Source organism: Lepus europaeus, chromosome 21, assembly GCF_033115175.1.
Source record: "Lepus europaeus isolate LE1 chromosome 21, mLepTim1.pri, whole genome shotgun sequence".
NCBI lineage: Eukaryota > Metazoa > Chordata > Mammalia > Lagomorpha > Leporidae > Lepus > Lepus europaeus.
In genome coordinates, this window is record NC_084847.1 from 24,623,709 (window position 1) to 24,643,503 (window position 19,795).

Below are 19,795 nucleotides of genomic sequence, written 5' to 3' on the forward strand. Positions count from 1 at the left end.
AGAGAGAGAGAAAACCTTCCATCCACTGATTCACTCCCCAAATGCCAGCAACAGCCAGGGCTGGGCCAGACTGGAGTCAGGAGCCGGGAGCTCCATCTGGGTCTCCCACGTGGGCGGCCATCGCTGCTCCCTCCCAGGAGCATGAGCAGGGAGCCGGCTCCTAGTGGAGGTGGGGCTCAATCCCAGGCACTCCGTTGCTCTGCCATACCAAGAGGCAGCTTGACCTGTTGCACCACAATGCCCGTCCCAGGCAACTCAGACGCGTCCCAGGCAGTAAATGCAGTCTGACGAGTTTTCACAGAGCAAGAACATCTGTTTAAGTGGCGACCACATCAAGACATACAGCATGACCAGTCCCCTACCCAAGCTCTCTTCCTATATTCCTGTCCGGTCACTCCTAGCAGTCTTGATTTGTTTGTTTTATGTATGTCTGTATGTATCTGAGAGGCAGTGAGACAGAGTTCTCATTGGCTGGTTCAACCCCAACTGCCTGCAATGGTTAGAGCGGGGTCCGGCCCAAACTGGGAGCCAGGAATCCAACACAGACCTCCCAAATGGACGGCAGAGGCCCGACTACACGAGCCGCCACTTGTGTTTCCCAGGGTGCATGTTAGCAGGAAACTGGAATCAAGAGTGGGGTCAGAACCTGAACGCAGGCACCCCGAGTGGCATCTTTCAAAATGTTTATTTTCATTTTTATTTGAAAGGCAGAGAGAGACAGAGACATAGAAAGAGATCTCCCATCTCCCCAAGTGCTCCCAACAGTCAGGGCTGTGCCAGGCTGAGGCCAGCATCCCGGAACTCAATCCAGGTATTGCCCATGGGTGTCAGGGACCCTAGTACTTGAGCCATTGAGCACTTGATGCACACCTCCAGGGGTGCTGGATTGGAAGCAGAATAGCTGGAACTTGAGCCAGGCACTCTGACAAGGGGCACAGGTGTCTCACAGAGCAACCTAACTGCTGTGCCAAGCACCCACCTGCCTAAGCAGTGACTTCGCTGCTACGCCAAACACCCATTCCTACAACTTTCTTTCTTTCTCTCTTCTCTCTTCTTTCTTTCTCTCTTCTCTCTTCTTTCTTTCTTTCTCTCTTTCTTTCTCTCTCTCTTTCTTTCTTTCTTTCTTTCTTTCTTTCTTTCTTTCTCTCCCTCTCTCTCTTTCTCCCCTCCCTCCCTTCCTTCCTTCCTTGAGAGAGTTACACAGAGAGAGAGGAGAGGCAGAGAGAGAGAGAGTGAGAGAGGGGTCTTCCATCCACTGGTTCACTCCCCAAATGGCCGCAATGGCCAGAGCTGTGCCGATCCAAAGCCAGGAGCCAGAAGCCTCCTCTGGGTCTCCCATGCAGCACTTGGGACATCCTCCATTGCTTTCCCAGGCCACAGCAGAGAGCTGGATCGGAAGTGGAGTAGCCGGGACTCAAACTGGCATCCATACGGGATGTTGGCACTGGAGGTGACAGCCTTACCCATTATGCCACAGCCCCAGCCCCTACAACTTTATCTCTGATTGTGAAACATTTAAAACATGGAGACAATGAAGACTATTTAAAAAACATATTTTATTTATTGGAAAGGCAGAGTTACAGAGAAGGAGAGGCAAAGGAAGAGAGAGGTCTTCTATTTGCTGGTTCACTCCCCAGATGGCCACAATGGCTGGAGCTGAGCCCATCCAAACCCAGGAGCCTCTTCCAGGTCTCCCACAGTAGGTTCAGGGGCCCAAGCACTTGGGCCATCTTCCACTGCTTTCCCAGACGCATTAGCAGGGAGCTGAATCGGAAGCGGAGCAGCAGAGACTCAAACCAATGCCCATAATATGGGATGTTGGTGCTCTAGTTGGCGGCTTAACCTTTGTCACAGCAGCAAGTGAAGACTATTCCAATGAACATCTGTTTGCGTATGATCCAGCCAACATCGTCAAAACTTTATATAGAACACACCGCATTCGCTGTGGCTCATTTTTTTTTTTAACAACAACAACAACAACAAAAAACACTTGGGGGCACCCTAGGTAGATGGAGGTCTTCATGAACAAGACTCATTGTGGGGCCAGCACTCTAATGTAGTGGATAAAGCTGCCGCCTGGACACCAGTTCGAGTCCCGGCTGTTCTACTTCTGATCCAGCTGTCTGCTATGGCCTGGGAAAGCAGTAGAAGATGGCTCAAGTCCTTGGGCCCCTGCACCTGCGTGGGAGACCCAGAGGAGGCTTCTGGCTCCTGGTTATGGATCAGCCCAGCTCTGGCCATTGCGGCCATTTGGGGAGTGAACCAGTGGATGGAAGACCTCTCTCTCTCTCTCTGCCTCTCCTTCTCTCTCTGTGTGACTTTTTCAAAAATAAATAAATAAATCTTTAAAAAAGACTCGTTTTATGCCCACCCATATCTTTTTTTTATTTGAAGGTCAGAATTACACTGAGAGAGGGAGAAAAAGAGAGAGCAAGAGCGAGCTCTCCCATCCATTGGTTCACTCCCCAAATGGCCCCAACATCCAGAGCTGGGCCAGCCTGAAGCCAGGATCTCGGTCTCCCATGTAGGAGGCAGGGCCATCTTCTGGAGCTGGTTGGGAAGTGGAGCAGCCAAGGTCTGAACCAGTTTTCTGATACGAAGTCTTGTGTAGGGGGCGGCTCAACCTGCTAAGCCACAACACCGGGGCCCTCACATTCCCTCTCCACAGTGAAATAATACCGTGGAGTCTGGAGGCATGTGGTGTAGCTTATGAAGCAGAGGGCCGGGAGCTCATGCCGTCACTGGCTGAGCCATGGCCCGCCCTTCCGTGTCTAGGTTTTCTCACTTGTAAAATGAGATCAGTAGAAGCTGCTGCTCCCATCCATCTGAGAGTTTGTCATGAGCTTCAAATGCCTTTGCACGCTTGAAATGGCTATGCAAGCCCCCGCTGTGATTACTGTCTCTCCGCTTGATGCTCGTGTTATCAAAGGCCACTGGGCAGAAGCAACGTGCTAATGGAACGTGTGCAACCTCGGGGACTGCAAATTGCAGACTGATCCAAGTTCCTTCAGGATCCACTTCCTGCTCTGGGACCATTAGGGACCCCATCAAAACCTAAGCATTAGCAAAATGCACCCGTTAAAGATACCTGTGTTACCTTCGGCTCCAGGTCATGGCCTTGTTAGGCTTGTAATGCAAGGAATTCTTAAGATTTTTCTTTAATCATTCCCATCTGTGCTACTCACAAGCCCAGGTTGTATCAACTCAAAAATTGCTAGAGTCTAGGGGCTGACATTGTGGCACAGCAGAGCACCAGTTCGAGTCCTGGCTACTCCACTTCTGATCCAGCTTCCTGCTAATGCACCTGGGAAAGCACTGGAAGATGGCCCGAGTACCTGCAGACGTTTGGGGAGCGAACCAGCAGATAGAAACTCACTTACTCTTTCTATTGTTTCTCTCTGTGTGTCTTTTTCTGCCTTTCACATAAATCATGATAATAATGAAATGTGCTGGAATCTAGCTCTACAAACAGCAGACTCTCAACAGTTCAGAGAGCTGTGAATTGGAAGATGAGCCATCACTTGACCTCCTTGGCAGTCAGCATCTCTCTCTCTCCCTAACTTGGAATGTTTTTAATCACGCAATCACAGTTCACAGCATGAACTCCCTTTCTGCTGCACCTGCATCCTCTCCCCATCCCGCAGGCTCCAGGGCACTCTGCACTGATGCTTCGGCGTCACCAGGAAAGACCCACTCTCCTCTCTGAAGTGGAAGGATACTGCCCGCCTCCCAGGGTTACTGTGAATATTAAAAAGGGGATTCCGAGGAGATACATTGTATGGCGTGCCTATAATGGAAGAGCTGCAGAGAGAATGAGGCAGATCCACTGACCTTGACATAGAATGAGCTGCAACACATATGAATAAACGAGGGAAGATGCAGGCAAAATGGATCGCGATCTGGTTACTTACACACACGGACATATACACACACACGGACATATACACACACATGGACATATACACACACGGACATACACACACACGGACATATACACACACGGACATATACACACACGGACATATACACACACACGGACATATACACACACACGGACATATACACATGCGAGTGGGGAGGCTTCAAAAAGTTCACGGAAGGGGCGGGTCTCGGCTTAGCAGCTGAGATGCAAGTCTCCCATCAGAGTGCCTGCACTTGCTCCCCAGCTCTGGGCCCTGACTCCAGCTTCCTGCTACCGCAGACTCTGGGAGGCAGCAGCGATGGGGTCCTGGCTGCCAGCTTTGGCTCCAGCTGGGAGCCACTGTGGACATTTGGGGAGCACGCACTGTTTCTGTCTTGCTGCCATGCAAATAACTTAAAAATTTTTAAATATCATGGAAAAGTCATTTATTACTCCATTTCTATGAACTTTTGGAAGCCCTTTGATGTAATTTTTAAAAAATTTAGTTATTTATTTGAAAGGCAGAGTTACAGAGATGCAGAGGCAGAGAGTCAGAGGGAGAGATCTTTCATCCACTGGTTCACTCCCCAAATGGCTGCAATGGCTGGAGCTGTGCTGATCCAAAGCCAGGAACTTCTTCCAGGTCTCCCACATGGCTGCAGGGGCCTAAGGACTTGGGCCATCTTTTACTGCTTTCCCAGGTGCATTACCAGGGAGCTGGATTGGAAGTGGAGCAGCCAGGACCTGAACTGGCACCAATATGAGATGCCAGTGCTACAAATGGTGGCTTTACCCAAAACACCACAGCGCCAGCCCCTGACATAATTCTTATCTACATAAACTGATCCAATTTATGATGACTTGATTTTCAATTTTTTAGATAAATTTTTCTTTAAAAAAAAAACATTTATTTGAAAGGCAGAGAGAGGAGAGAGGGAGAGAAGAGAGACAGATCTTCCATCTGCTGGTTCACTCCCCAGATGGCTACAAAGGCACATGCTTAGTGTACTACACTACAGCGCCAGCCCCCCAAATCAGGACTTCAACCCAGGCACTCTGATGTGGGATGTAGGTTTCTTAACCACCAGCCCGAATGCCTGCCCTGAAAGCTAGTCCTGTTATCTGCATTTGGAAGGCCAGAAGTTGGGCTGCTGTGACTTTCCCACGATCACGGAGCTGGGTGCTGAGTGCCGGCTCCCTGCACCTGCAAAGCCAGCAGACTAGCATCGCCCTGAGCCGGCCCACACACAGCATCGTGGGGATGAACTGTTCTTGACCTACCTAGATGTTCATTTTTAACCTGAATAGCTATGTATTTTGTAAACATGTAGGGGCCGGCGTTGCAGTGTAGCGGGTAAAGCTGCCGCCTGCAGTCTCAGCCCCCCACATGGGCACCGGTTCAAGTCCCGGCTGCTCCACTTCTGATCCAGCTCTCTGTTATGGCCTGGGAAAGCAGAAGCTGGCTCAAGTCCTTGGGCCCCTGGAAGAAGCTACTGGTCCCTGGCTTTGGATCGGCACAGCTCCGGCTATTGTGGCCATCCTAGGAGTAAACCAGTGGATGGAAGACACCTGTCTCTCTTTGCCTCTCTATAATTCTGCCTTTCAAATAAATAAACCTTTTCAAAATACCATATAAACATATTGAACATGTTTAAAAATACACAACTAGCATTTCATACTCATGATTTCAATAGTTACATTGTTTCTCTTTAAAATAACTGAATTAGGGGCCAGCAGGGGTTGTGGAGTGGAAGGTTAGGCCTTCACCTGCAGTGCTGGCATACCATATGGACACCGGTTTGAGTCCCCACTGCTCCAGTTCCAATCCAGCTCCCTGCTAATGCACCTGGGAAAGCAGAAGATGGCCCAAGCGCTTGGACTCCTGCACCCAGATAAAGCTCTGGGTTCTCAGCTTCAGCCTGGCCCAACCCCAGCCATTGTATAGCCACTTGGGAAGTGAACCAGCAGATGGAAGATCTCTCTGTAACTCTTGCTTTTCAAATAAATAGTTAATCTTTAATAAAAAATAACTAAATTTATATTAAAAGTTGCTATAATGAAACATAAGAAGTAAATCAGAGGACTGGCAAGCACAGCACACAGTGAACTTGGAGATGCTAACAATGAAGTGTGGGGAACGCTGCTACTGTGGCCTCTGCTGTCTAAATGTGTAGCAGTCTAGAGGTGGGGGCATGGTGGCTGCTGGAGCGCCTGGGATCGAGCCCTGCCTCCACTTCTCGTCCAGCTTCCTGCTCGTGCGCCTGAGAGGCTGCAGGTGATGGCCCAAATACTAGGGTTCCTACCACCCCAATATGGGAGACCCAGAAGGAGCTCCTGGGTCCCAGCTTCAGCTTTGGCCCAGCCTGAACTGCTGCAGGCACTTGGGAAACGAACCAGCATATGGAAGATCCCTCTCTCTCTCTGTCTTTCAAAGAAATGAAAACCTTTTATGTGTATGCTGAAGTGTTTCCAGGGAAGCTACTGACGTCTGCCTCACTCTAAACATCACGAGAACGAGATGGACGGAGGAATGGGCAGACGTCAATGGAGCGCTTGGCTTCATGATAAAGCCACGAGAGCGAAAGGTTAATCCCACACTCAGGAGATGGTGGACACAGGACTCACTGTGCACGTCTTTCAACTTCCATAGATGAAAATGTTCATGTTGGGAAAAAAAATGTATCTACATATACACATAATAAAGACAGGCATAAATAGAGCCTCAAAGATGGGCAGAAATCTATTGAAATGCTTCCTTTATACGCTTACATAAAGGTGGGTTGTATGCTTTTACAATACAGGAATACCAGAGGGAAAAAATGGCACAAGAGGTCCATTGATAAAATAGGCATTTATTTAGATGGCACAAGGCCACGAAGAAACTCCCTGAGTCCAGCTTGGGAGTGGGAGACACGGCTGCCCGGTGCCCAAGGGGAACAAGGCCTGGCACTTCCCTGTCCCAGCCCCGTGGGGAAAGTGGTGATCAGAGCTCAGGGACGTGCTCGCCGGTGCAGCTGGGTGTCTGACCTGCCCACCTGCTCCCAGCCCGGAGTGTTCTGCTTTCTGTATCCCCGGCTGAGGGTGGAGGGGTGGGGTGGGGGGCGGTGTTAGGAGAGGCGGCACAGGAAGTCGTGCAGAGGTAAGGCCAGGAGCCCTGACAGGGAGATCCCCAAGGTGTCAGAGATGCAGGCGGCGGCCATGGCAAACTCCCGGTGCTTGTCGCTGGTCTGGGAGAGCACAGAGCAGGTGTGAAGTCTCAGGCCCCGAAAGCCCCGCCCCCTGGACTTGGCCACCCCCCTTCCACTCCCCCGGCTGCAGCTGACCTCCAGGGCAATGTTGTGGAAGGTGTTCACGTAGGCCGCGCCTCCCAGGAGCCCCTCGTAGAGAATGACCCCGAAGACGAGGTAGATGCTGGGCAGGAAGCTCAGCCAGATGTCGGCCAGCAGGACGGCCATGTTGAGGCACTGTGGGCACAGGGGGAGGGAGCGCTGAGCCTGGAGCCGCGGCAGGGCAGGGACGGAGGCTGCGGCCCCTCGTTCTGGGAGGTGCTGGACAAACAGAGCTGACGGGCCTGGACAAAGCCCCAACACCTGGCTGGGCCCGCCAGAGCCTGGGAGCTGGGGTAGGCGTGCCCGCGCCCCATCCCCAGCACCGTGTACTTGGCAGCCTCCTCTGGCCCTGGCTCCAGGCTTCCGCCCCCATCCCTCCCACTCTCTGAATGTGACCCCTCTTCTGCAATCCCATCTCTTCCTCCCAAGGTCTCCTTAAAACAGTACCCATGCCCCAGGCCTGAGACCAGAGATTCTCAAAGGAAGGCCACCGCGCCACCCAGGGGGCTCCAGCCGTTCTCAGTGGTCCCAACCCGGGGTTGGCCACTGGCATCTGGTGGGTGGAGGCCGGAGATGTGGCTGAACAGCAGACAGCACACAGGACCCCCACAACAATCACCAGGCCCCAAATGCCAAGGGGGTTGAGGTTGAGGAACTCTGGTTTAGGTGTGCCCACCTGTCAGAAGGCCCCCTGGTCCCCACTGGAGAGATCCTATTACAGATGCACCATGCAGGGCTCCCCCTTGGAAGTCCTGATTCAGTACACCTCAGCTGGGCTCAGAGCTCTGCACTGAAGACAGCAGCCGCGCTGTGGCGTGGCAGGTAAAGCCACCGCCTGCAGTGCCGGAATCCCATATGGGCACTAGTTTGAGTCCTGGCTGCTCCACTTCCGATCCTGCTCTGCTATGGCCTGGGAAAGCAGTAGAAGATGGCCCAAGTCCTTGGGCCCCTGCACCCACGTGGGAGACCCAAAGGAGGCTCCTGGCTTCTGATTGACTGAGCTCCAGCCATTGTGGCCATTTGGGGAGTGAACCAGTGGATGGAAGCTCGCTCTCGCTCTCTCTCTCTCTCTCTGCCTCTGCCCCTCTGTAATTCTGCCTTTCAAATAATAAAACAAAGCATGACAGGTGCAACACCATGAGGACTCTCAGGCGAGGTGCTTTCTGTAACTGCAAGCCCTAGTTCCCATTCCATGAAACGGCCTTGGAGAATACATCTAGGCAAAACCATAGGTACACGTTTTGACAGCATCGGGAAGAAGTCCGAGCAGGGGTCACTCACAGTCCTCTAGGACTCGGTGGATACACCCCCTGAGCCAGCAGCGCCACAGGGTGGACAACATCTGGCCTGCAGGCTGTTGTGACGCCTGTGGTCAGGCCCTGCCAAGGTAATCACAGGTGGGACTTGAAATTCAATAAATTTCCAGCAGGGCTGCGTTTTCAGTCCATTGTTCTGTATGTTATAAATCTCCAAATGGCCCTTGGCAGAAAAAAGGTTTCTCCACCCCTGGCTTTGACAAATCAGGAGGGAGGAGGCTGGTTGGTGGCTGTTGCTATAGCTACACAGACTTGTTACCAAGTCGAATTGAGTTGCTAGGGACAGAGGGCTCTCCGGTAATAGTGGCAGGTTTAACAGCTACCTTCAGGGGACGGTAGACTTGTGTGACCTTGAAACAGGGAATGCCGTGCCTGGGAAACTCCTTCCAACAGACTGCTGTGCACTGAGAGCCGCAGGCTACTGCTGGCCACGGCTGACTGTGCTCACCGTACCATAATCAAACATCCAGGGCAAAAAGAACTGTGCATGTTCCTTTTTTTTTTTTTTTTTTTTTTTTTCAGGCAGAGTGGACAGTGAGAGAGAGAGAGAAAGGTCTTCCTTTTCCGTTGGTTCACCCCACAATGTCCGCTGCAGTCGGGCCGTGCATGTTCTTATAGTTAAAAATAGGACTTGAAATCCTTGCACAGGGGCCGGTGCTGTGGTGTAGCAGGTAAAGCCGCTGCCTACAGTGCCAGCTGGCATCCCATATGGATGCTGATTTGAGTCCCGGATGCTCCACTACCAATCCAGCTCTCTGCTGTGGCCTGGGAAAGCAGTGGAGGATGGCCCAAGTCCTTGGGCCCCTGCACCCACATGGGAGACCTGGAGGAAGCTCCTGGCTCCTGGCTTCAGATCAGCGCAGCTCTGGCTGTTGCAACCAATTGGGGAGTGAACCAGCAGATGGAAGACCTCTCTCTATCTCTCTCTGCCTCTCCTCTCTCTGTGTAACTCTTTCAAATAAATAAATAAATCTTAAAAAAAAAAAAAAAAAAAGGCCAGCGCCGTGGCTTAACAGGCTAGTCCTCCGCCTTGCGGTGCCGGCACACCGGGTTCTAGTCCCGGTCAGGGCACCGATCCTATCCCGGTTGCCCCTCTTCCAGGCCAGCTTTCTGCTATGGCCTGGGAGTGCAGTGGAGGATGGCCCAGGTGCTTGGGCCCTGCACCCCATGGGAGACCAGGAGAAGCACCTGGCTCCTGCCATCGGAACAGCACGGTGTGCCGGCCGCAGCACGCCTACCGCAGCGGCCATTGGAGGGTGAACCAACGGCAAAAAGGAAGACCTTTCTCTCTGTCTCCCTCTACTGTCCACTCTGCCTGTCAAAAATAAAAAAATAAAAATAAAAAAATAAAAAAAATTAAAAAAAAAGAAATCCTTGCACAGAGCATGTGCAAGTCATCATTTTCTGAAAAGGGCTCCTGGGGCGGGGGTCTGGCTGGCGTTTAAGACGCTGGTTGGAACGCTCGCATCCCCACACCCTGGAGTGCCTGGGCTCGCGTTCTGACTCTGGCTCCCCGTCCCAGGTTCCTGCTAATGCAGACCCCAGGCGGCTGCAGTTGATGTTTTAAGTAATTGGGTCTCCACCACCCCTGTGGGGAACCTGGATGCAGATCTGGCTCCTGGCTTCAACCTGGCCCAGCTCCAACCGTTGTGGGCATTTGGAGAGTCAATCCGTGGTTGGATATTCTCTCTCGAATAATATTAATAATGTTAATATTAATCATGCCTCCATAACTGATCAAAACCCAACAGTAAATGCTGTTCTTGCATTTCTCTCATCTCTATTTCTTAGAATTACCCTGAAACACAGACGGTGGCCACACCTGACTTATGGATGAGAAAACAAAGGCTCAGAGAGGTTCAGACACCTGTCCCAAGTCACCCAGCTGCTGGGGACAGAAGCTGGGATTTGCACCCGGGTTTGCCCGGCTCCCAAGGCCACACATTTTTAACAGGGTCCCCCTGCGGGCCTCCGATCTCTGTGCTTCCAAGTGTTCAAGTACAGCGAATACTTCCAGTAGGGCCTGGGGGAGCGGGGAGTGGGGTGGGAGGCAGGGCTTGGTACCTGCAGCAGGGCCAGGGCCCAAGTGAAGCGGATGCGACAGCAGCGGAGAGAAGAGCGGGAGATGAAGACTCCAGCCTGGTACAGCATCTGGTACCTGAAGTGGGCGCGGGGAGCAGGGCAGTCCCTCCCAGCCCAGGTCTCCACCCCCCACGGGGGTAGGGGCGCCCTCCCAGCCCACCTCCCTAATGCCGCCCATGCTTCCTCCTCTCACCAGCGGTACTGCTGAGCGTGGGTCAGGCTTGTGTTCCGGAAGAAGAGCAGCTCAAACTGCAGCAAAGGCCAGACGGGGGGAGTTGGGTGGGGTTGGGAAGGTGCCCGCCCCTAGGGCTGCTTCCACACCCCTCCCCCCCGCCCCCTCCCTCCCCCCAACTCACAAGGCCCTGGTTGATGAAATACTCAGCAAAGTAGACCAGCACCAGCGGGATGATGTAGCACAGCAGGCCCTGCGAGAGGCAGCAGGGCTAAGCGGGAGGCAGGCGACGGGAACCCCCCGGGGCGCACGCCACGGTCACCATCGCACCTTGAACACAGTCCACTTTTCCTGGAAGGAGAGGTTCCAGCTGGAGTCTGCAGGGGGATGGGGGGACAGGGGTTGGTGAACTGCCCACACTGAAGACTCAGCAAAGAGGTGTCTGTGCAAGAATTAACTGATGACACAGGCTGGACACACCTAACATTTTAAAAGCCACTGGGTTCTTGAAAACTTAAGAATGATTTAGGGATTGGCACTGTGGCATAGCAGATAAAGCCACTGCCTGCGATGCTGGCATCCCATACTGGTTTGAGTCCCAGCTGGGCCATCTCCAAGCACTTGGGCCATCTTCTGTTGCTTTCCCAGGCCATTAGCAGGGAGTTGGATAGGAAGTAGAGCAGCCAGGACACGAATCGGTGCCCACATGGAATGCTGGCATTGCAGACCACAACGCTGCTGGCTCTCCCTCTCCAACTGTGTTTCTTGAACATCCAAACCCACTCCCATGGCAGGGCCTTAGCACCTGCTGTTCCCTCTGCCTGTAAGCCATTCACGCGGGTGTGCACAGGATTGATTCCTGGTTAGCCAGACTTCAGCCCAAGTTCCACGTTTTCAAAAAGACCTCTGGGGCAGGAGTCGTGGTGCACAGGATGAGCCACAGCTTGGGTGCGTACAATCCCTATCACAGGGCAGGTTTGAGTTCCAGCTATTCTGCTTCTAATCCAGCTTCCTGCTAATGCCTGGGAAGGGGCATGTGACGGCTTGAGCACTTGGGCCCCTGCCACCCATGTGGGAGACCCGGGTGGAGTTCCTGGCTCCTGGCTTTGGCCTGGCCCAGCCTTGGCTATTGTGGCCATTTGGAAAGTGAATTAGGGAATGAAAAATCCCTCTCTCCCTCCTCCTCTGTCACTCCGCCTTTCAAGTAAATAAGTAAATCTAAGCCACAACCCCTCCCTGTTTCCAGCCCACTGTCACTGTTTGGTCACATCACAGCTATATGTTCTTTCCAGCACTCATCGGTGCATGAAAAGAACTTGTTCCTGACTCATTTGTTTGTTTAGGGAGCGGTTTCATTTCCTTACCTTGGCCACCACCATACCCCAGCGATCAGGACACCTGGCCCTGGTGTCCTGAGTCAGGGCTCACTGAGCAGATCCTGAACTGTCACGTGTGGTGGACTTCCACCGTTCCCAACACTGTGATCCCAGTTCCCTCCCATCTTGGACCACTGACCTCTTAGGAGGCCTGAGTCTCCTACCTGGCCTTGACTCTGGGACCTCGGAGCTTAACAGGGGCTGCCGAGTTGCTGTCTCTGCCTCGTCGTCCCCTCCAGGGTCCTGGGACTCCGGAGTTGTGAGCAGTAGGAAGTAGCTGGGAGCGAGCAGAACGAAGACAGAGTCAAAAGAACCTGTCGAGGGGCTGGCACTGTGGTACAGTGGGTTAAAGCTTTGGCCAGCAGCGCCGGCATCCCATGTGGGCGCCAGTTCATGTTCCGGCTGCTCCACTTTGATCCAGCTCTCTGCTGTGGCCTAGGAAAGCAGTGGAAGATGGAGATGGCCCAAGCAGTTGGGCCCCTGCACTTGCATGGGAGACCCAGAAGAAGCTCCTGGCTCCTGGTCTCAGATCAGCTCAGCTCTGGCTGTTGCTGTCATTTGGAGAGTAAATCAGCAGATGGAAGACCTCTCTCTCTGTCTCTACCTCTCTCTGTAACTGTCTTTCAAATAAATAGAATAAATCTTAAAAAAAAAAAAAAAAGAATCTGTTGGGCTGGAAGAGCCCCTCCCCTCAAAGCCATGGAGGCCACGCCCTCCTGGGGCATCCCTGCCCATCTGCATACCCCAGTATGTGTGGCCGGGGAGTCCCTTGGCCTCCAATGCCCTTGTCCCATCCAGAAGAGCTCCCTTGTGGAAAAGTCCTTTCTTTCTTTGGAGCTGAAATTAGAATCCTATTTTTCCCTACCCACAGCTCCCACCAAGTATCGGTGCTGTTTTATCGCAATTATTTTTCCCGGGATGACTCTCTAGTTGCCGTTTATTGTACGTTCTGTGCTGAGCCCGAGCGTCACTCAGGTTCCGCCTCCATGTTCTTCCCACATCCACACTCCTCCTGCCTATGATATTTTTCTACACAATATTTTCCTTTCGAGGAACACTTTCTTCTACCTGGCCTTACTGTCAGAAATCACCTGTGAAGTCACTGTTGCAGAATACACACGAAAATACTCATACACAGAACCAGTCAAGTCTACCCTGGCCCAATTCAAATCATCTTGGGCACCACACTGTGCTGAGGCTTCACACTCCTCATCTCGCTGGAAAGCCACAACTACCGCCCATTGGAGCTACAGGGAAGCCAAGGATCAGAGAGGTACAGTAACTCGTTCAACACCTCACAGCTGATGAGCGGCCGCTCAGGGCCATCAGGGTCCAGAGTCAACATTCCCCCATCATGCGGCCATGGGGATCTGAAGATCGAGATCATGATCATACACCCGCTCCTCGAACCCCTCCCTCCTCATGGCCCCAAGCAGCTCACCTGGCCAGCAAGAGGGCAGGTATACCCAGCATGGACAGCAGGGTGTTCTGAGGGGAGAGGCCAGCCTGGGTGAGGCCCAGGTAGGACAGCGCCCCGAGCAGCCCTGCACCCCCGGTACCTGACGACCACCAGGAGATCACAGCCCTGTTAGGTGAAGACAGGAGCAGTCAGGAGGACCCAGGCAAACAGTGGGACTGGGTCGGCCTGTCCCCACTCTCCCTGCTCTGCTGCTTACCTGGGGTAGATGGCGGTGAGTGACAAGAAGGTGACCTCCCCTAGACCTGAAGAGATGCTGGCCAAGACCACACCTGGGAGGAGGACAAACAGGGAGGTGGCCGAGCCGAGCCTTTCCTGGACAGCCCGGTTCCCTGAGATGATGGACCATGGCCTGCTGTGTGTGTTCGGGGAGGCTAAGCTCAGATCCCGCAGAAAGACTGGCTTCCAGACATGACCCATAGTCCACTCCCTCCTGCATGCACCTCAGCAAGACTGGTGCCTCCACCCACCCAGTTATCAAACCAGGAGCAGGTGCTCCATCCCTCCATCCCCATCACAGAGTCCTGGTGCCTCCACCCACCCAGTTATCAAACCAGGAGCAGGTGCTCCATCCCTCCATCCCCATCACAGAGTCCTGGTGCCTCCACCACCTCCCTCTCCACCCAACGCAGCCACTTCCTCCCAGCTCCCCCCTGCCGCCCCACTAGCCACCTCTCCCCTCTCCTCCTCGTGACAGCCCCAGCAGACTTCTGAGGCTTCCAGACAGAATCCTTTTGCCGGCAGTGCTAGGACGATGGCTCCCCACAGGTGCTCTGGGCCCCACACCCACCACAGAACCCCGCACTCACCGCACAGGCTGATCCCCACGGAGCCAGAAAAGGCTACGAGGATGAAGCTTCCAGCAGAACACACCCCGCTGATGAGAACCCGAGGGCTGAGAGGGAGTGGGGAGAGGGGAGCGGACGGTGAGGCCCCGCTCTCAGCTCGCCAGCCTCCCCTACACCCTTAGACCCCACCAGCCCTTCCTCCTGACCCGCCCGCCCGGACCTGTAGGGCAGCAGGTGAAGGCCAAGGGGAGCCAGCAGTTTGATGACGAGGGTGGGGAGGATGTCTGCCAGGAGGACCGCCTGGGACAGGAGACGAGAGTTGAGACCCCCAGGCCTGCCCAGCATGCAACAAGCCACAGAGGGAGGGCTCAGGAGCTGGCAGCCCTGATGTCTCCTCTGGGTGCCGATGGCTTGGGGTGGGAGGGCCTGGATCAGGGGATCAGGAGAGGAGCAGCTGGGCACTCACAGCTGTGGAGAGCGAGTTGCAGTCAAATCGAGAGGAGCTGTTGTGGGGGCTGGGCACTGGCCCTGGGTCCACCTGATGGGGAAGAGAAGTCTGTCACCCAGGAAGACAGTAGGGCAGGCAATGTCCCAGCTCAGCTCTGACTCGAAGGGTGGTTCTGCAGTCAGCACCAGCCCCTTGTCTATAGATGTCTCAGACTAACGGCCCACGGTTCAAAGACGGCCCTGCGTGTAGACTTCGTGTGGTGTGGCTAACACACTCAGGAGCTTTCACACAGACATCTGGTGTTCCAGAACAATCTGCCCCTGGGCCAAATCCCTGCTGGACCTGTACGCTGGTGGCTGGTGCCCTTGGATGGGACACACAGCTTCCTGATCACCACTGACAAGTGGTTCTCAGCTGGGGGTGGTGTCACTCCCCCCCCCACACACCAGGAACAGCTGCCATGGTCTGTAGACATCCTTGGCTGTCTGAGACCCTCCAGGTCTACTGGCACCACGTAGGCAGAGAGGGACATGATGGTGCTAAATACTACAGTGCACAGGACCGCCCCCAGCAGAGACTCATCTCGCCCCAGCTGTCAGCAGGGCCCAGGTTCAGAATTTCTGTCAGAGACGGCTGTCCCACCAGTCTCACATGAGTCTGCACACCTGCCACCCTCTGGTCTCATAAAGACCCTCCTTGTTCTGAGGCCTAGGAGACTGGACACTTAGCCCCCTACCCCCCACTCCTTGGCCATCCACTCGGCGAGTTGTTCAAGGGGGCTTCTGGCCAGGGTGAGACGAAGCGTGGTGGTGGTGGTGGTGGTCAGGGGCAGGGGTCACTTACGTGGCTCTGGTTCCCTGATGTCCCCGTGGTCAGGGGGCAGGGGTCACTTACGTGGCTCTGGTTCCCTGGTGTCCCCGTGGTCAGGGGGCAGGGGGTCACTTACGTGGCTCTGGTTCCCTGGTGTCCCCATGGTCAGGGGGCAGGGGTCACTTACGTGGCTCTGGTTCCCTGGTGTCCCCGTGGTCAGGGGGGCCGGGGGTCACTTACGTGGCTCTGGTTCCCTGGTGTCCCCCTGTGGCTGAGGATGTCGTGCGCGGCACTGAGCATCACCACGTAGGAGAAGTTGTTGCAGAGACCCAGGATCCTGGGGCGAGCGCAGATCTCAGCTCCCCTCCAGGCCTGCGGCCCAACCACAGTCCCCACACCAACCCGCTCCCCCACCAACTCCCTCTTTTTTTCCCTTCCCCCTCTCTATCGCCACATCCTGTCCTCACTGAGTGTGGGAGTAGAAGCATGGGCTTTGGGCTCACAGATCTGGGGTCGCTTCCGATCTCCAAGACCTCACCCTGAAACCATCCTTGGTCACTCTCCTCTGAGCCCGCCTACCCCTCAGCTCCAAGACATCCCTCATCCGCTGATACAGGGTGGCGCAACGAAAATAAATAAATATCCCAGGGCTTGAGACCCAAGGGACTGCGCTCCTGTGCCATGCTTCCTACTCGAGTCCCCTTGTGTATGAAACGGGGACACTGATTTCTCTTTCGACCCCCTCACGGATCAAAATAAGATAATACCAAAGCTGCGGCCGGCGCCGTGGCACAGCAGGTCAAGCCACTGCCTGTGATGCTAGCATTCCACAAGGGCGCCGGTTCAAGTCCCGGCTGCTCCACTTCTGATCCAGCTCCCTGCTAATGCACCTGGGAAAGCAGCAGAGGATGGCCCGAGTGCTTGGGCCTCTGCCACCCACATGGGAGACCCGGAAGAAGCTCCTGGCTTCGGCCTGGCCCAGCCCTGACCATTGTGGCCATTTGGGGGAGTGAACCAGCAGATGGGAGATCTCTCTCTCTCTCTGTTAACTCTGCCTTGCAAATAAATAAAATCGATCTTTAAAATAATAATAATACCAAGGCCCTTAAGACCCTGGAAAGTGTCTTTCACTAACTCTCCTCTCCTGCAGTTCCACACTGTGAAGGGAAAGAAACTAGATCTGGTGCCACAGGTCTCCCAGGCATCCTTTTCAGAATCCTAGGAAGGGGCACTGCTGCTCTTCCCATTTTACTGACAGGGAGGCGGGCTCAGCGATGCTAAGTCAGTCTTCTCAAGGGTCAGAGGAACCCACGGCCAACTCAGATGTGCCACTCAAGTCCCCGCTGCTAAGGCTCACGCTCCATGTGTTTTCCAACGCTCGGTATTTACGTGAGCTTAGGCAAGCAATGACCTTCGAAAAAGTTTCAACACGGATGCATTTACTTAAACGTGCACCAAGGAAAAATACTGGTTCTTCCATCTGGATTTCACAAGTTTTCTTTTGCAGCCTGGCTTTGTGGCGTAGCAGGTAGAGCCGCCTGCAGTGCCAGCATCCCATATGGGCACTGGTCTGTGTCCCAGCTGCTCCCAGTTCTGATCCATCTAGCTCCCTGCTAAAGGCCTGGGAGAGCAGCTGGGGATGGCCCAAGTCGTTGGGCCCCTGCTACCCACGCTGGAGACCCAGATGAAACTCTTGGCTCCAGCTTGGTCCAGCCCTGACCGTTGGGGCCAGCTGGAGAGTGCACGCCAGTGCACGGAAGACTCTTCTCCCTCTTTCTGTCTCTCCCTCCCTCTCTGTAACACTTTCATATCAATCAACAAAAGTTTTCTCTTAAAAATACAAGCATTAAAGAATTTTACAGCTGGACTGGCTGGCGGAAAGCTCCAAGGCCAGGAGGATCCGGCCAGCTCGAAGGTGGTGAGTAAACAGGTGAAGCTTGAAAAAGTGCTGGCAGCTGCCCCAGGCAAACCGATGCACTAGGTCAATATTTGATTCAGCTCCTTCTTCCCCCCTTTCCTCCTGTCGCTTCCCTCTTCTCACCCCATTATGGCTTGGGCTGAACCCCCAGGCCACTCACCAGAAGCCCGCCGCATTCCTCCAATGCGCGGTCCGATCTTCCCACCGAGGGGACTCGGGCTCCGGGTCTGTCTCCTCCCCTGCGAGGGAGAGAACACGGAGGTGTGACCCCCGGCGCCGCCCTCAGGTGCACGACAGCCCCCCGGCTGTTCTCCCGGGGCCGAGCCGGCTCCCGAGCCCCTCGCGTGGGTCGCGGGGCATAAGTGGCCACTCCCGGAGGACGCGCCGCAATACTCACCCCCGGAATCCGAGCGGCGCCGCTGCGAGCCCGCACGGCTCCCCATGGCCTCAAGCGCAGCTCCCCCGAGGAGCCCCAAGTCGGCGAGAGTTTAGGGTTGGCTCCCACCGGGCGGGTGAGGGTCTGCGACAGGTGAGAAGGTTCAACGCCCTATGGCCATCGCAGCCCCAGCTGGTCTGCTGCGTTCGCGCCCCGCAATCCATCAGGCCAGCCCGGGGCTCCGTCTCGCGCCCTCCCACGCCCCCACCACGCCCCCGCCCAGCCAACTTGCCCCCGCCCCCTGGAAAGAGAGCGTCCCCGGCCTGTACCTTTAAGAACGAACGAGCGTTCCGCACCGCGGAGCAGCGGGTTGCCGAGTCACGTGACAGCTCTCGCGAGTCCCCCATCACGTGCGCGAAGGTCCTCCCTACTTCCGGGTCCTCGCCCTTGCTAAGCTGTAGGCTTTGGAAGGTGAGAAAAGGAAAGGCCGGGAACCCCTGCTTTTACACTAGAACGGGTAGGAGCAGCAAGTAGAGCCGCGATGTTAGATTGGCTGCCCTCAAGGCCTTGACGTAATACTGCCAGCACTAGTCATGGCTGCGAGCGGCTTCAACGCCTTCCCCGCGGCCCTCACTTGCCAGCAACAAATATGGCCACCTGCGCTTTTTTTTTTTTTCTTCCCTTTTTTCTTTCTTCTCTCTTTTCTCTCTCTCCCCTTTCTCTTCTTTCTGTTTCTCTCAAAGTCGCTCATTCGACTCTGTCTGTTGCTTCAATTATTTTTAGAAACCTAAAATAAAGATAACAGCCTGCTATGGAGGTTTCCTTAATTATCTATTGTGGGTCTCCAAGGCCTGAAGAGATCCTCTATCCCAAATTTTCCTAACACCTAGAAATAGCCAGAAAGAAGTACAGCCCCAGGTTTTACAGATGAGAAAGCCTAGACACACGCACGCACGCAGAGTTACTGAAGAGCACACAAAGTTAGCGACAAGAAACACAGCGCTAGAGGCAGCAAGCCATGCCTCCGCGCCGCCAAGCACGCTTACACCAGCTCATTCCGGGCCCAAGATCATCGTGTGAGCTCATCCGAGTGCCCTAACTGGACATTAGGCTCGTGGGGGATGGGGAACCGAGGAAAAATCAAGGTCACGTCACAGAGTCCCAAGTAAGAAGTTGCGCCCTTACCTTCCTCTAGGTGCGAAATCAGCATCCTGAATTCTCTTCAACACATCCTTCCCCTGCTAAATTCAGCGATGGCTTCCGACAGCCTGGGCCCACTTCCAGCCCTTTCCCACCACCGGCTCTTCACGCTGCTGTTTGAAAATGTGCCCTCTATGGCGTGTTTCCCAGGTTGCTCAACCGATGAGAAACAGGATCCTGCTACCCACGCAGAGCCCTATAGAGCAGCCTTGCGTACCTGTCCCCTGCCCTCAGGGAACCCACAGGAGGGGGAGAGGCTGACATCCAACAATGCAGAGTTCACCAAGTTCTCTTCTGCAAGAATAGCCAGAGAAGAAGCCATGGGGGTTGGAGCCACCACGAACCCAACCTCTTCGTCCCCTTGGGAAAGCACTAATTGTGTGGCAATGAGAAGCCAGACCTGCCGCCGGCCCCCTCCTCACTCCTACTCCTGTCCGCAAGCAAAACAGGAACCACAAACCCCAGCTTCCCCTCCCAGAGTGGCTGTGGCTTGGGGGAGACGGAAATGGCTGAGGTGTGAGTACAAGACCTGAGTCACTGGAGAGGCGGTGGCCACATGTCCCCTCCCCCATCCCAAATCCTGAGGTCTCCTGCTCCCACTT

At 54.5% G+C, this 19,795-nt stretch overlaps 1 protein-coding gene across 3 annotated transcripts; it reads right to left on the minus strand.

The window, feature by feature from the left end:
* Positions 1-6,713: 6,713 nt before the first annotated feature.
* Positions 6,714-19,757, minus strand: CLN3 (CLN3 lysosomal/endosomal transmembrane protein, battenin). Of its 3 annotated transcripts, XM_062179629.1 has the most exons (18): positions 19,411-19,757; positions 19,179-19,306; positions 18,323-18,455; positions 18,015-18,137; positions 17,778-17,856; positions 15,940-16,036; positions 14,908-14,979; positions 14,662-14,741; positions 14,463-14,548; positions 13,853-13,925; positions 13,618-13,761; positions 12,341-12,453; positions 11,131-11,177; positions 10,985-11,053; positions 10,822-10,877; positions 10,611-10,704; positions 7,225-7,365; positions 6,714-7,128 (listed from the first exon to the last, which is right to left on the minus strand). In XM_062179629.1, exons 4-18 carry the CDS (start codon positions 18,058-18,060, stop codon positions 7,009-7,011), a joined length of 1,317 nt encoding a protein of 438 aa, XP_062035613.1. In that variant the 5' UTR covers positions 18,061-18,137; positions 18,323-18,455; positions 19,179-19,306; positions 19,411-19,757; the 3' UTR covers positions 6,714-7,008. The 3 variants fall into 3 exon arrangements, with proteins under 3 accessions (XP_062035613.1, XP_062035612.1, XP_062035614.1); XM_062179628.1 differs by having other exon boundaries at positions 19,179-19,757; XM_062179630.1 differs by lacking the exons at positions 18,015-18,137; positions 18,323-18,455; positions 19,179-19,306; positions 19,411-19,757 and adding an exon at positions 16,467-16,589 and having other exon boundaries at positions 17,778-17,848.
* Between the last annotated feature and the right edge of the window lie 38 nt (positions 19,758-19,795).

Excerpts from the sequence above, each read along its gene's own strand:
- CLN3 (XM_062179629.1), bottom strand. The coding sequence starts at position 18,060 with ATGGGGAGCCGTGCGGGCTCGCAGCGGCGCCGCTCGGATTCCGGGG. Across the intron at positions 12,454-13,617 it reads CCTGCCCTCTTGCTGGCCAG|CTACTTCCTACTGCTCACAA; the intron begins GTGAGCTGCTTG and ends GCTCGCTCCCAG. Across the intron at positions 10,705-10,821 it reads CACGCTCAGCAGTACCGCTG|GTACCAGATGCTGTACCAGG; the intron begins GTGAGAGGAGGA and ends CGCCCACTTCAG.